The sequence below is a fragment of the Pochonia chlamydosporia genome, chromosome 5 (genome assembly GCF_001653235.2).
Source record: "Pochonia chlamydosporia 170 chromosome 5, whole genome shotgun sequence".
In the NCBI taxonomy this organism is placed as follows: domain Eukaryota; kingdom Fungi; phylum Ascomycota; class Sordariomycetes; order Hypocreales; family Clavicipitaceae; genus Pochonia; species Pochonia chlamydosporia.
The window spans coordinates 3,401,257-3,414,362 of record NC_035794.1 but is presented as its reverse complement, the minus strand read 5'-3'; the positions used below and the strand labels follow the sequence as shown (position 1 = coordinate 3,414,362).

Here is a 13,106-nt window from a genome sequence, read left to right as displayed (position 1 = left end):
TGAGTGAATCAGGTTTATTTGTGACTACCTCACTCTTGTCTTTCCAATTTATACCACTTTGCTGTGGCAATGACCGTTTCTCTCTGAGCCTCAATCAAAATCGGGTGATCGTCGTGATACATCTCCATGCAATCTATCCAGGCTCGCCGAAACATCACCAGCGATCTTTCTAGCAATCCCTGGGACGCATACACACGACCAAGCAGGATTTGACAATTCGCCATCAGAGCGTTGTGCAGCACGTCCATCCGCCGGCATCTCACAATCGCCCTCATGCCATATTCTTTAGCGTCTGTCAACTCGCCTCTTTCGAAATGAATCTGCGCCACGAGAACGATGCTTTCAACCGTCCACTCGGCGTTTGGTCCCAGCAGCAGCTGAAACTCTTTGAGCGCCGTCAAAGCTAGCCCCATTGCTTCATCAAAATGACCTAATTTGGCCAAAGCAGCAGACCTGCGTTGTTTTGCTCTGATTTCATGTCGCTTCCTCGGGCCACTGTACGTCGCATCATTCACAAAGGGCTCATCAGCAAGAGCCTTTGCTTTATCGTACGCGCCGGCTTTCATGTACGCCTCAACGAGCATCCCCCGTACGATTGATAAGAGCACTGAGCTCGTCTTTTCTTTAGACTCGTGCTTACCCAAGGCCACCGAGTATCTCTTCACAGCTTGAGGATACCGCCCGCACGCTAGCTGAGCGGCACCAAACAGACGCAAGGCGTCCAACGTGTCATTGTGATCCTCCCCATGTTTGTTGCGACACTCATGGTAGAGCGCTTCCGCCAGCATCTCAGCTTCATACCATTTCCCATAGTATATAAGACTGTAGCCGAGAAAAATTCTGACATACGCGGGCTCCTCAACCTCCGGGTGGGATGCTAGATATTGTCTCCAGTCTCCCTGCATCTCCTTCGCCACATTCAAAGCCTCTTTTCTGCGTTCCGTTCGAGTGAGCGCCCATTGTAATTCCTTCTTCGCAGACATCAATTTGAGCTGATCCTTGTAAGGGCCTGCCTCTTCCTGGTGCTTCAGACAGACGCGGAATATGTCAATACTATCCGGGTGGTCCTGGTTCCGTAGGACCCTCGCCAGAATAACCAGAGACTCTCGGATTTTACCTGGATTGATACACCATTTGAGTAGTTTCTCTTTCCATATACAAAGGTCCTTCACAGTTGCCTCATCAATTTCCAACGGACTGGCAACCAGCTGAAAGTACACCCTCAAGGATGTTTGGAAATATTCTGACTCGTAGCCATCGGCAACTTCTTTCTGAAGGGCTACGTCGTGTTGTACTCTTGCTGCTTCCAAAAATCGTCCTTGGAGCTCGAGAGCATTGGTCAATATAATTTTCGGAGACGAATGACCATCATGTGCTTCTGGGAAATGCGTTTCCATCATCGAGATGAGCTGCCGAGCGAATTCTTCCATGTCAACAAAGCGGCGTTTGGCCCTTAACACCGTGCCGTATCTCAAGGAAAAGAAGCTCGCATCAGTAGCTGATATCCCACCACTCACAACCACGTCATAAACCGGCAACAGTATCATTTCAGCTTTCTCCATCATTCCGGTTTCGCAAAAGGCGCGACAAAGCCGTATTCGTACAGATACCGTTTCTGCGTCCTTGTTGCCGCGCCCCTCATCGTAGAGAGCCATGATATCATCAAACGAGTCCATCATTCTCTGCCATTGCTGCGTATGATCCCAAACCCAAACTCTTTTCTTGATAATGCTCAAAGTGTCGGTATGACAGGCCCCAAAGAAGTGCGTTCTGAAGTCAATAATCACATTGCACAGCGTCTCGGCACTGCTCCAATCCCGCTGCGACATTCGGACTGTTAAAAGATTGGCTCGGTAAAAGTCTGTTTCTTTATTGCAACCACCAAACCTCTGTGTACGCCCCTCAATGGATTGGACCAGGAGTGCCGCTGCTTCCTCGTGCTTTTCGAGGTCATGGAGCGTCATTGCCAGATTGTTCATGCTCTGAAAGACGTCAAACTCGTTAAGGGGTTTGGCTTCCTGTCTCAACTTGAGGGCTTCTCTATCCAGTGTTTCCGCCAATTTTGGTTTCCCACAGTCTCGGTAGTGCAGCGCAGTATCGGCCTGTATTGCCATTGAACGGAAGTGATGCGATCCGAGGGCTATTCTGGATCCCTCCAGAGCTTCTTTAAAGATTCTCTCTGCTTCTTCAAACTTCTTTTGTCTATTCAAGAAACATGCCAATCGCTGTTGCCAAAGAAAGGTCTCGTCATGGCGCGGCCCCAGTGTCCCCGTCGTTGTTTGCAGCATTTGTCTGAACAGTAACTCAGCTGCTTCAACCTCTTTGCTGTTTTCCAAGCAGACGGCAAGTTTCTCTGTGATGGAAGATATATCTCCATCCACCTCTGGTCGAATCGTTTTCATTTTGTCTAGTGTGAGGCGAAACATTCTGGATGCTTCCTCATACGATCCAGTATCCTTCAGTTGGCAGCCGCAGTTGAAGAGGCACGTCATTTCCACCTCCAATTCGGACTCCGGTAAGTCTTTGCACATCTCCACGCACATTCGGCTTACACTAATGGCGTCCTTCGAACGGCCCAATTGCATCAGGTAGTCCGATTCCTGTACCATACACAGAGCAGCCTCCGGTCTAGCAGGTTCTCCCATTCTTCGCAGTGTCCCAATAGGCTCTTGCATTACTTCCAAGGCACGTTCAATCTGACCCATCGCACTGAGACTGCTGGCGACCGCGATCCTAGCCCGGATTGTATGCCTGTGATACGGTGTAAAAGCCTCCGTACGGATCCGAAGCAACTTTTCTCGGAGTGCAAGAGCTTCACTGTACCGTCCTACCTTTTCCAGCATCTCGCCTTTTACGGACAATGTTGTCAGAAGAAAAGAGGGCATGCCATCACCGTATATTTCCTTCGTGATGGCTTCCAATTTTTCGATTTCGCCCAGGGCAGCATCACAGTCATTAAGACGCATTTTCAGAATCGCTTTGTCATGTAACATTATGATGCCATTGAAGCTCTTGTCGCCAAACTGAGTATCGATCATGGACTCCAGTCGAACAAGTATTGTCTCTGCTTCTCCATAGCGCCTCGTCTGCATGGAGATGTTCAAGAGCAAGCGCAATAGCTGAAACATAAAATACGCCGAGTTCGATATTGTTGTGCTTTGGAGGTCTGTGAGAAATTTCTCAGCCAGTTCCCTGGCTTCGATCAGTCTTTGTTGCTGCCATAGAGAATTGCAAAGACGGATTCTGAGCTGGTACAAAGAGTCCTGAAGATCCAGCTCGGCTGAATCGATTAGTTCTAGGGTTCTTTTGACTTCATCTATCGCGCCTGCAAACTTGCTCTGAAGCTCCAGGGAAATAGCAAGCTGACAACGATATCTGATAACAAACCCCAAGAAGCTGTGATTCTTCCAATCATCGCCAGTGGCTTCACTATCGACCGCGACGAACATTTCCCGTAAAATAGACTCCCCCATGGCTGGATTACCTGATTCTATCAGACAATAGCCGTGAACTGCTAATCGAGTGACCATCTCGGCAGAACCAGGGTCAGAGTACTTTTTACTCATCTCGATTGCTCGTGTCGATGCGGCAAGTCCCTTCCACGGGTCGCCGCTGTTGGTCCAAAGAACAGCCATGCGTGATAGCAGCTGAGATGTAGCTTCAATGTCATCCAATTGGGTAAATTCGTGATCGGACACTTCATTGGCATGCGACAAGTAGTTCATGTACGCCAATCGAAGTTCCATGGGAGGCAAAGCAGGGATGTTCTCCAAGGAGCTGAGGAGGGCCTTTACCCCGATGGAACGAAATTTGCCAAGCTCATCAATATTCTGGAGGTACGTCCTTGTGGCAAGCTGAACAAACCTATGCAGATCGTATACCTGTAGATCAGCGTGGACAGTGATGAGGTGAAACTGCCGTAGCGGCCCGAGGACGGTTCGCATACTCTCATTTTCAGAAATGGACTTCATCAAGAGTTTCTCGGGAATGTTCTGAGAGGAATAAATACTCATAATGAAAAGCATTTTGGCCGAGACTGGCCAGTTCTTTTGGATATGTTCAAAGGACATATCCCATGTGCGTAGAACGGAGTAGTTTGGCCGCTCATCTCGCCGGAGATCCTGGATATTTTCTTTCAATAGACTGAGACGACTAGATTCGCTCTGGCGAAACTCTTCAAGATATTTAGGAACGTTAATGAAATCCGAATTCTGGTTGATGTATGCTGCGGCTTGCGATATGGCTAGCGGGAGATTTTCTAGCTCCAGAATGAGTTCTTGTCTATCGTCTTCACTCCCGGTGCTCTCTGGGGGGATTTTGGATAAGAGGAGCTTCATACAGTCATCCGATACCATAGGAGGCACCGCTATGAGACATGCCTGCGACTGTACCGATAATAATTCAAGGGAAAAGGCTTTGCTTCTTGATGTAACAAGGAGTTTTCCATTCGGCGATACAGGGAGGTAGTCCCGCAGCGGACGGTTATCTCTCTCTCGTGCATTCGGCAAGTCAGGGATATCCCGGCTCGGGTTCCTGAATACCGAAATATCGTCCACATTGTCAAGAATGAGAAGCCATGAGCCAATGCGCGGGTCCGAAAGAGTACTGCATACAAGCGATAATATCGGGGCATTAGGGTCATCAACACCAGGAAGGTTTAGTCTGGCTGCAATGGATCGATAAGAGTCCCTGAAACGGTTTGCGTCGGCGCCGTGAGCCCAGAGCACCATTGTCGAAGGGCTATCCTCTTGTGCCTGGTATGCGAACTCTATGGCTATTTGAGACTTTCTGCGAAATCTTTGATGAGCAATAGTCCGGGGAGGATGGAGAAGTACAAATTACCCAATGCCCCCAAGACCATGAAGAGCCATGGTTGGGTATTTTTCGAACCCTGCTTTTATGCTCTGAAGAATATCGCGCCGTCCCATAAAGTCCGGGTCCCTGGCAAATGGTACCAAGAATGGAGTCTTTGTAACTACAGAGTTTAAATACATCTCAGTTAGAACACACTTCCTACTGAGGGGTGGCTACCCTACCAGGAGGCGGCTGCTGACTCGCAGCGTCTTTGATCTCTGTTGCCCAACGTTCCATGACCGCCTTTGTTCGCATAAAGCCTTTATCGCTTGCGCCGGAAAATTTGGTCATTCCGCGGTGATCCGCATGAATTATTCCCGTCTCTTCGCCATATCCTTCAAAGACTGAAGAAAACTGAGGGACAACCTGTACATTTGTTAGAAGTCGCGCCTGTGTCGATCTTGGTCTGGTTGCTATCTTACCATGACTCCATACATGGGCATTTCTTCTTGGAATGTATGAATGTTTATCTTTTTAGTCTCAAGCAGCTGTTTAAAGTAGGTTGAGATCCTATCCAATGTCTCCGAGTTTATCTCAAGGTCTGCAAGCGTCTTAGTTGCAGGATTTTTGCCCATAGCTTTTGTAATATTATGTGCAATTTTGGACAAGGTTGCCACTGGTGATCCTCGATGAGGTGTTCCAAAGAAAATGACGCCGAATGTCGACTCAAGAATCTCCTTCAATCTTTTTGTTTGCGTAGATTGCGCGTAGTTGAGCATCTGGACTCAACATCAGTATCTCCCAGAAGATTCGATGATCAATATACGTACATCTTTGACGACGATGCCTCCCAAGCTGTGTGCAACGAATATAAGCTTCCTAGATTGCTGGGAATGCAAGTTAATGTTGCTCGGTGCAGGTAATCGGAGCAGCATACCAATTCCGGCTGGACTCTCACATCCGCAATGTCTTGAGCCAGTTGTCGAGCATGCTGAAATATGGTGGCATGTCCAGCAGATGAAAGGAGGTGATCTATGTCCACATCGTATCCCCAGGTAAAGACCCTGGCCGCGGGTATTGCGTCAGGAAGTAAATCGGCAGGCCAAAACACATTCTTTGTTGGCGTAGCCGGTTTGGATTTAAAATTCAGGGTGATGCCTTTCCAAAACCTCCGGCCCTCTTTGGATCGTTTGCCATTGTCATTCGCGGAAGCTGAAGGACCAGCACCGACAACCGCGTTTGCAGAACCGTCGTTGTTGACAGTCTCTGGTGGCGAGGGTGCAGTTGTTTTGTTCGCAGAAGCCGTTGCGTTCTCTCCCGGGGCTACTTGGGCATTTTTGAAGGTCCATGTCGACCTGGGCTTGCCGAATAAGCCATGGACAAAGACGATGCTGTGCGGGTTTAGCTGATTGAGCGGAATTGGATCGGGAAACGCCAAACTCACTCGACTGTCGGGTTCGGCCCTTCATAAACCAGCGTCAGACCATAGTCCTGCTTTGCAACCGGCATGACGAGACGATTCTACCAGATCAAACTTCTGACTCCCGCATTTCATCCTCACAAAGGGAAACGACGTGCTGGCCAAGTCAGGCCGGCACGGCGAGCTTTTAAGCGAGGCTATTGCAAGAGATCCCGACCATGATGCTACACTCTGGCCTGTCAGCCTCACCTATTTTGTTGATTTGGCTCAGAAGTTGAGGACCAGCTGCGTTTCAGCGCGGCGTGGCTGCATGAATTGTGCATAAGACCACAATAATTGGCTCCAGGTCTCAATAGCTTGCAGCTAGCTGGGCCGTATTTCCGGTTGTCGCCACCAGACGTAAGATACGGCTGTCATTACGACCTGCTCAAGAGATAGCCGCATGATTCACCGAATACCTGGAGGAATATCGTTTGGCGCATGCCACGCGACAAGTGGGCGGTCGCGAGTTGTGACAATGTGTGGAGGATACATTGGCAGTCCCAAGTTTCGGCAGGAGGCACCAGACACCAACTACAAATCGGGCAGGCGCATCCATGACATCTATCCACCACACAACAGTTGGCACTTGTTGATTGCATATTTACCTGTCAACAACGACGCACACGAATTTTAATTGAGTACATGACCTAGAAGCAAACGACGTAAGGCATTATCATCAACACTTCAAACTCTATCACGGCAAACTAAACCTCTAACCCTAGTGTGCCGCAAACACCCAGTAACCGCAAAGTCTACTCCCTACTTCTAAACGTCATCTATCCGTCCCGCACAACCATCACCACCATACCTCCAACCACATTCCACAACTCACTTCCCCTTCCCCTTCGTTCCTCTCGCCAAAAACCCCTGCTGTACACCCCCAATCCCACTAGGCACATCCGACAGCTCTTCAAACCACTTCCACCCCCAATTCCCCAAACCAGCCTTCTTAAACATCCTCCTCAGATCAGCCTCCTTAAAGCCAGAATGCGACACCGTATGCCCAGCCGCCGAGTCTTTCAGCGCAGCAACATCTCGGCCAGCTTCCGACGGCGCAACCCAGTCGACTATCACCAGAACACCACCGTCGTCCAATCTCTCCGCCAGACTGCGAATCATGCCCTCCGCATCATCGACGTGGTGTAGCGCCAGACTCATGATTGCAAAGTCAAACTTTTTGTATTCCTCTGAATCTAGTTGTTGGGGAGCAGTCGTATCTAGTATATTTCCTTCTATAGCGTACATTTTCTCTGGGGAGAAGGAGTTTTCTCGGGCGATGAGGTTGTATTGTTTGGCCATTTGGGGGGATATATCGACGCCACGGATTTTGTCGACCCGGGAAGCGAGCGCCTATATCGAATTAGATTACGCCGTGAAAGATTATAAGTTGGTACGTACCCGTGATACCATGCCATTTCCGCAGGCATAGTCCAACAATTTGGTCTCCTTGTTGCCGCTTGTTCTCGCCTCGTCGATCCAGTTAAAGTTACCTTGTAGCTCTTGAGTAATTTGCTCCAAAAGTTTGGCAACCCACGGTGTCTGGAACATGGTTGCGGCCACGCCACTATGTAGTTTTAGATATTGATCGGCGAGGTAAGTTTCTGCGTACATACTCAAAGTGTTCTTTGTTCCGATCGCCCAGACTCATGTGGCCATGTTCACGGCAGTGGTTGTGACCGTGGCTATGATCGTGCTTGTGGCCATGATTATGACCATGCGCCTGTACATGATTATGCCCATGACTGTGCTCGTGATCGTGGACATCGAGATGTCCATGATGATAGACGTAACTGTGCTCGTATGTGTGTAGATGCCCCATACTCCGTGGATTAGGACAAGTATAGCCCGCCCGCGCCAAAATTACAAAAGAAAAGGATATCAGAATCGTACACGGCCACAGCGCAATCATATCTATTCGCTGGCGATGACATAAATCCTTTGTGCACGGTGTTTTGCGAGAATGTTGTTTTTTATATGTGTTCAAGGTAAGTCACCGGAATGTTTCCGAGTCCCGCCAAACACTCCACTTTGTACAACGATTGTTCAGCAAAGCAGTTGCATCATCATCCTCGTGTCCTCGATTAAAAATACGTGAATCATGTCTATACATCACATATGTACCTGGCTTTTCCTCCCAGAATCTTACAAATCAGCGTACTTTTTCAGGATATCATCTCGATCCTCCTAGCAGCATCTCCTTGCAGACTCCCAACCTATCCCTCGCTTCCACCAAGATTTCCGTATCCGCCTCCTCCAAAATCCCTTCCATCGTCTCCAACAACTCCGGCAGTCCTTCATGCAGATTCGCCACCGTCGTCCCATCCAGCTCCTGCAAGGCTGCCACTCCAGACAAGTACTCCGCCATGCGAGCATACGTACTCTGTGTCATTTGCGACGCTCGCAACGGAAACCCCTTGCCAGGCGGCCGCCCTACAGCCTGGACGAATGCCCAGATCGCCAAGACTGAATAATACATGATCCAGGGACGATGGGGATCCGTCTCATTTCGAAGGGAGTATTGGACTGCCGGAGAGTCCGGGGGGTGCGGAGAGTTTCGCCGTCGGGGGTGGGGATCCACGAGCACACGGTAGAGCAGTTTGAATGCGTGTAAGATGGCGTGACGTGTAGATGTTTGTTTTGCCCATGTCCCCATGCGCTTTACGGCGTTGGTGTAGTCTCTCGTTGAGACCTTGCGTCCGAGAAGTCGCCGAGCACCTGCGTACACTTGGCAGTCGATGATGTCGGCATGTAGACTGATATGCGCGAGATGGAAAAGTAACGAGGCACTGTTGATGGGGCCGTTGGGTACCGGCCGATGGCCCGGCGCGTCAGTGACCGAGTCGGACATGGCAATATCGAAGGATTCTTTCCAGCTGCCGAATGCCTTGAGGAGCAGTTTTCGCCAGTTATCGTGTGTTTCGGGGGACGGACCGCGGAGGTCAAGCCATTTTAGGTGTGTTTCGCGGTGAGAGAGATGCCAGCCTACGCTGAGGAGGCCAGAGATGATGATCATTCGGCCAAAGGAATGTGTCTTGACTTCTTTGCCGTGGAGGGCGGATTTGAGGCCGTCGAGGAAGGAAACTTGTTTAACGCCGTACATGCGGAAATTGGCGTCAAGTTGACGAACAACGTCTGGGCTGCTGGCCGTCCAGAGGTTGTCATCGCACGGTAAGGGGAGGCGGATTTCATGGGCCGCCATGTCAGCAGAGTGGCCGAACATGGCGGCGTGAATAATGTCCAGCATGAAGGCGGCAAAGACGACCCGATGCATCGACTCGGTTTCTGCCCATCGAACCCACCATGTTTTTGAGTCGAGTACCATCCCTGGTGCGGGCGTAGGTCGATCTGAACGGATATCCTCGGGTTCTCCAGGGGATTCGCTTCCAGTTCTACCTATTAAGGGGCTCCCTCGACGAAGTAATGTCAAAAACGCGGGGTGATAAATGTGCGCTCTTTCGTGTAATCGTCGAGTAGTATAGAGCTTTTCGTAAAATTCCAAAAGTAACAATGCCTGGGCAACCCAAAGAGCGGCCGGAGGTGCAGAGTCGTCCGATGTCAGGATTTCCCATCGTACGCTGCAGATGATGACATCGGCAAATGCCCCGTACTCTGTCAGTTGACCGGTGGTATCTCGACTTTTGAGAGATGCAGCACCTAGAGAAATCATGACCAGTAGTAAGAAGATCGAACACCGGTTTGGAGAAAACGTATGTTGGTGAACAATAGGCAGCCGCGGCGAGACATTATCCCAAAACTCCTTCAAGCAGTCACGGATCATGTCCAGGTTGAGGGCCGGTAAGTCGCCGCCGCTTTCCTGCACCAGGTTTGGCATCAAATTGTCATATCTGGGTTGCTTCTTCCGAAAAAGCTGGAACCAGTACAGTAAATCTTGCCGCCGTGATTCTGTCATCCAGTCATCCGGCACGTCGCCATGGCGGTTCGTATGGTCCATTGGAGACAGGCTATTGAGGGACTCGTAGTCATAATGGATATTGTTGTTAAAGGTGGATTCTAATCCACCTTCGAGGAACGGTAAGCTCGCAACGCTGAAGTCGTTGTATGTAGTTTGGGGATCAAACAACCACGCTGCAAAGTTGTGCTGCGCCATTTGGTCGTCAGTCCCGTATCCCACATTTTGAAATGCCACCATGGCAGGTTCGGGAAGCCCTGGAGGTTCCGTCCCATAGAAGCTTTGTCTGTGCGGAATGAGAGGAGGCGGTGCTCTTTCGTCAATAGGCGAAGTCCATGCGGGTTGCGATTGGTTTTGGTTATTTGTTATGTGAGCATGTGGTAAAGAAGTAGATGTAGGTTCAGTGTTTGATTCTGGCGTCAATAAAATTGCTGCGTCGTGAGGTCCTGCTCCAACCGGATGATGACTGAAGGAGTGTCTACCGGTTCCATTATGATGTGCTTTTGCTCCGTTTGATATGACCGTGGGGTCTCTGACCGTGTCAAAGCTGGGAATTCTGTTGCGCGGAGTGTACGAAGCAGTGTGTCTCTTCTTATGACGAGCCAGCAGATCCAAGCGAACAAACTTTTGATCGCAATCCTCAATGTCACATCTAAATATTTCCTTTGGGTTGTCTGCGCAATGTCAGCAGGGGACTCGTGACACTGATAAAAACTGAAATGAATACAAAAAGAAAAACTTCATCCATTCCATTCCGTGGGGTACATGTTGGAGGCAAGGTGGTACAGATGGGGGGTATAGACGGGGGATGTCTCACGGTTCAACTGATGGCGTTGCAAGTGTTCAGCCCGTGAATAAATCTTGTCGCAACCCGGATGCTCGCAGGCAAATCGCCTAGGTGCACCTTTGCGACTTGCGCGTTTGTATGCTCCATTGATTGACATGGAGCCTTTCATAGGCGATGTGTCTGGTGAAGCCATCCGCAGACGTTTTCAACTTGCCCGTCCTGCAATGCAGGAACGGCTCGGCATATAGATGGGGGTCGTGTGTCTTATTACTCTTGGTACGACGACGGGATTGGGAACCCTGCAGGGGAAAGAAGAGCAATCTGTTGGATTGATGCAGATGCACCGCAATTGGCAATTTCAGCCCAAAGCCGTGCAGAAATGATGCAATGGGAGAGAAATTGGGAAGCAAAGATGTGTCAAGGGTCTGGTTGAGGGTTCGCGGGGTGTCACAGTCCCACGTTTTCTGGGGTGACCCCCACGCAGTCGGAATCCCCAGAAGATCAAAACAGGAGGGCGAAGAGAGGACAACCGAAGAGGCAGCGGGGTGGGGGTCAGTTTGACGCCACTGTTATCAAAATTCCTTTGGCCGAATGATTGACGCCCCGTTTCCCCCGGTCGAGTCGCAAAGGAGATAACGCGTTCCCGGTGCTGTCGGTCATAAATAGCCGGCGACTGTCAAGTGGAGGACCTTGTGCCATGTGCGATGAAGCAATGATATACTCTGTGGTCTAGAGCTTTCTCGATGGAGCTTGTCTCCGCCACTACTTAAGTATCTGTGCTTCCCTTGGCTTTGCCTATCATTGTGACCAGATCAAGCGACCACTCTCCGATAGAGTTGTTACATTACCACTCCGAGGCGAGGACACCACCTTACGAAAACGGTTTCCTTGGGAACTATTCGTTGCTTGCAAAAGTCCGCATAATCTAGAATGCTTGGTTCATACCTGGTTTATATAAAAGTGCGCCCAGCCATCTCCCGCTCGGCTGTCTCATTGCGTGTTAAGTAAGTCATTGAGTCCTGCCGAAAATCCCATCCATTTTTGGTTCAAAAGTCAAACATTTTTACCCGCGTTCGGCCCGTGTCTATATATTTTTGGGGGAATTTGCTGCAACTTCCCGTCCTCGGTTTGCTTGGTTGCCGCCCTCATCTCCGTTGGGTGCTAGATCCTGGGGTAATGTAACGTATGTCTTCCTGTGGTGCGGGTTGGGTCCGTCACCACCATCAGCCCCTGCTTGTGCCTATCGCAGTCCCAAATTGTGAAGAACTATGCCCGGTTTTGGCGTCCATGTGATTTGCAAAACAAGCCGTGTTACATTATGCAGCTTTTACATCGTCCTTATCATCATCATCATCATCACCACCACCAGTGAGCTCGATCGACTCAGCCGCATTGGCCAGACCGTTCTCCTCGTTCTTGTTTTCAAGCATACCGGCAGAAGCCAGGAAATATTCGGCAACCTCCCGCTTGTCGTTAAAGTTGGCCAAGTCCAGTGGAACGTAATTTGTCTCATTTGCCAAGGCTGGTGAGGCGCCATTTTCCATTAGAAGTTTGACGGTATCCAGATGTCCGCCAAGGGCGGCCCAATGCAAGCCAGTGTTTCCATGCTCATTAGCATCATCGATGAACGCCTGCTTTTCTTCCTTTGGCCTGTCATCAAAGCATTGGAGCAATTTTCGTACAGTCTCTGCAACTCATCAGTCAGCAATTTGTCATGCGAACGACATGGCTGGCCCGAAACCTGACTATGAGGGCATGGCAATATACTATGTCTCGTCTTCAACGTACCTAAATGGCCATTTCCAGTTGCCATGTGCAATGCCGTCGATTTGCCTTCATCCTTGGCTGCAATCAAGATTTCAGCCTGTGACACCTTCTCTCGCTCTGCCAAGGCCACAAGAGTCTCTTTCAGATCGTCCATTTCTCCGACTCGGGCGAAGTAAATGAGATCATCGATCTCATCTTCTGATAGTGTTGGCGCCATGGTTTTGCTGTATTGACTCAACAACAAGATGAAGAAGCATCACAAAAATTTGTCTTGGGTGGAGGGGACTGTGTGTTTTTGCTGCCCCGCAGTTTTCGCACCGTAGAAGTTGCAAGATTTGACATTCCAAAAGTGTTCTAGGGTAGCTCCATGTCCTCGACTTTCAAAC

General features: G+C 49.7%; 3 protein-coding genes across 3 annotated transcripts; all 3 read right to left on the bottom strand.

Moving 5' to 3' along the window:
• Positions 1 to 29: 29 nt before the first annotated feature.
• VFPPC_06337 (kinesin) lies at positions 30 to 6,303 on the bottom strand (the record flags this gene model as incomplete). Its single annotated transcript, XM_018285384.1, has 7 exons — positions 30 to 4,788; positions 4,843 to 4,975; positions 5,037 to 5,220; positions 5,277 to 5,573; positions 5,625 to 5,681; positions 5,732 to 6,185; positions 6,239 to 6,303. The coding sequence occupies 7 exons, from the start codon at positions 6,301 to 6,303 to the stop codon at positions 30 to 32; spliced, it is 5,949 nt and encodes a 1,982-aa protein (XP_018142496.1).
• A 2,123-nt stretch (positions 6,304 to 8,426) lies between these two features.
• VFPPC_06335 (zinc c2h2 type domain-containing protein) lies at positions 8,427 to 10,406 on the bottom strand (the record flags this gene model as incomplete). Its single annotated transcript, XM_018285382.1, has 1 exon — positions 8,427 to 10,406. One exon carries the CDS (start codon positions 10,404 to 10,406, stop codon positions 8,427 to 8,429), a length of 1,980 nt encoding a protein of 659 aa, XP_018142494.1.
• A 1,863-nt stretch (positions 10,407 to 12,269) lies between these two features.
• On the bottom strand, positions 12,270 to 12,937 carry VFPPC_06334 (ankyrin repeat containing protein YAR1; the record flags this gene model as incomplete). Its single annotated transcript, XM_018285381.1, has 2 exons — positions 12,270 to 12,640; positions 12,742 to 12,937. 2 exons carry the CDS (start codon positions 12,935 to 12,937, stop codon positions 12,270 to 12,272), a joined length of 567 nt encoding a protein of 188 aa, XP_018142493.1.
• Positions 12,938 to 13,106: the final 169 nt, after the last annotated feature.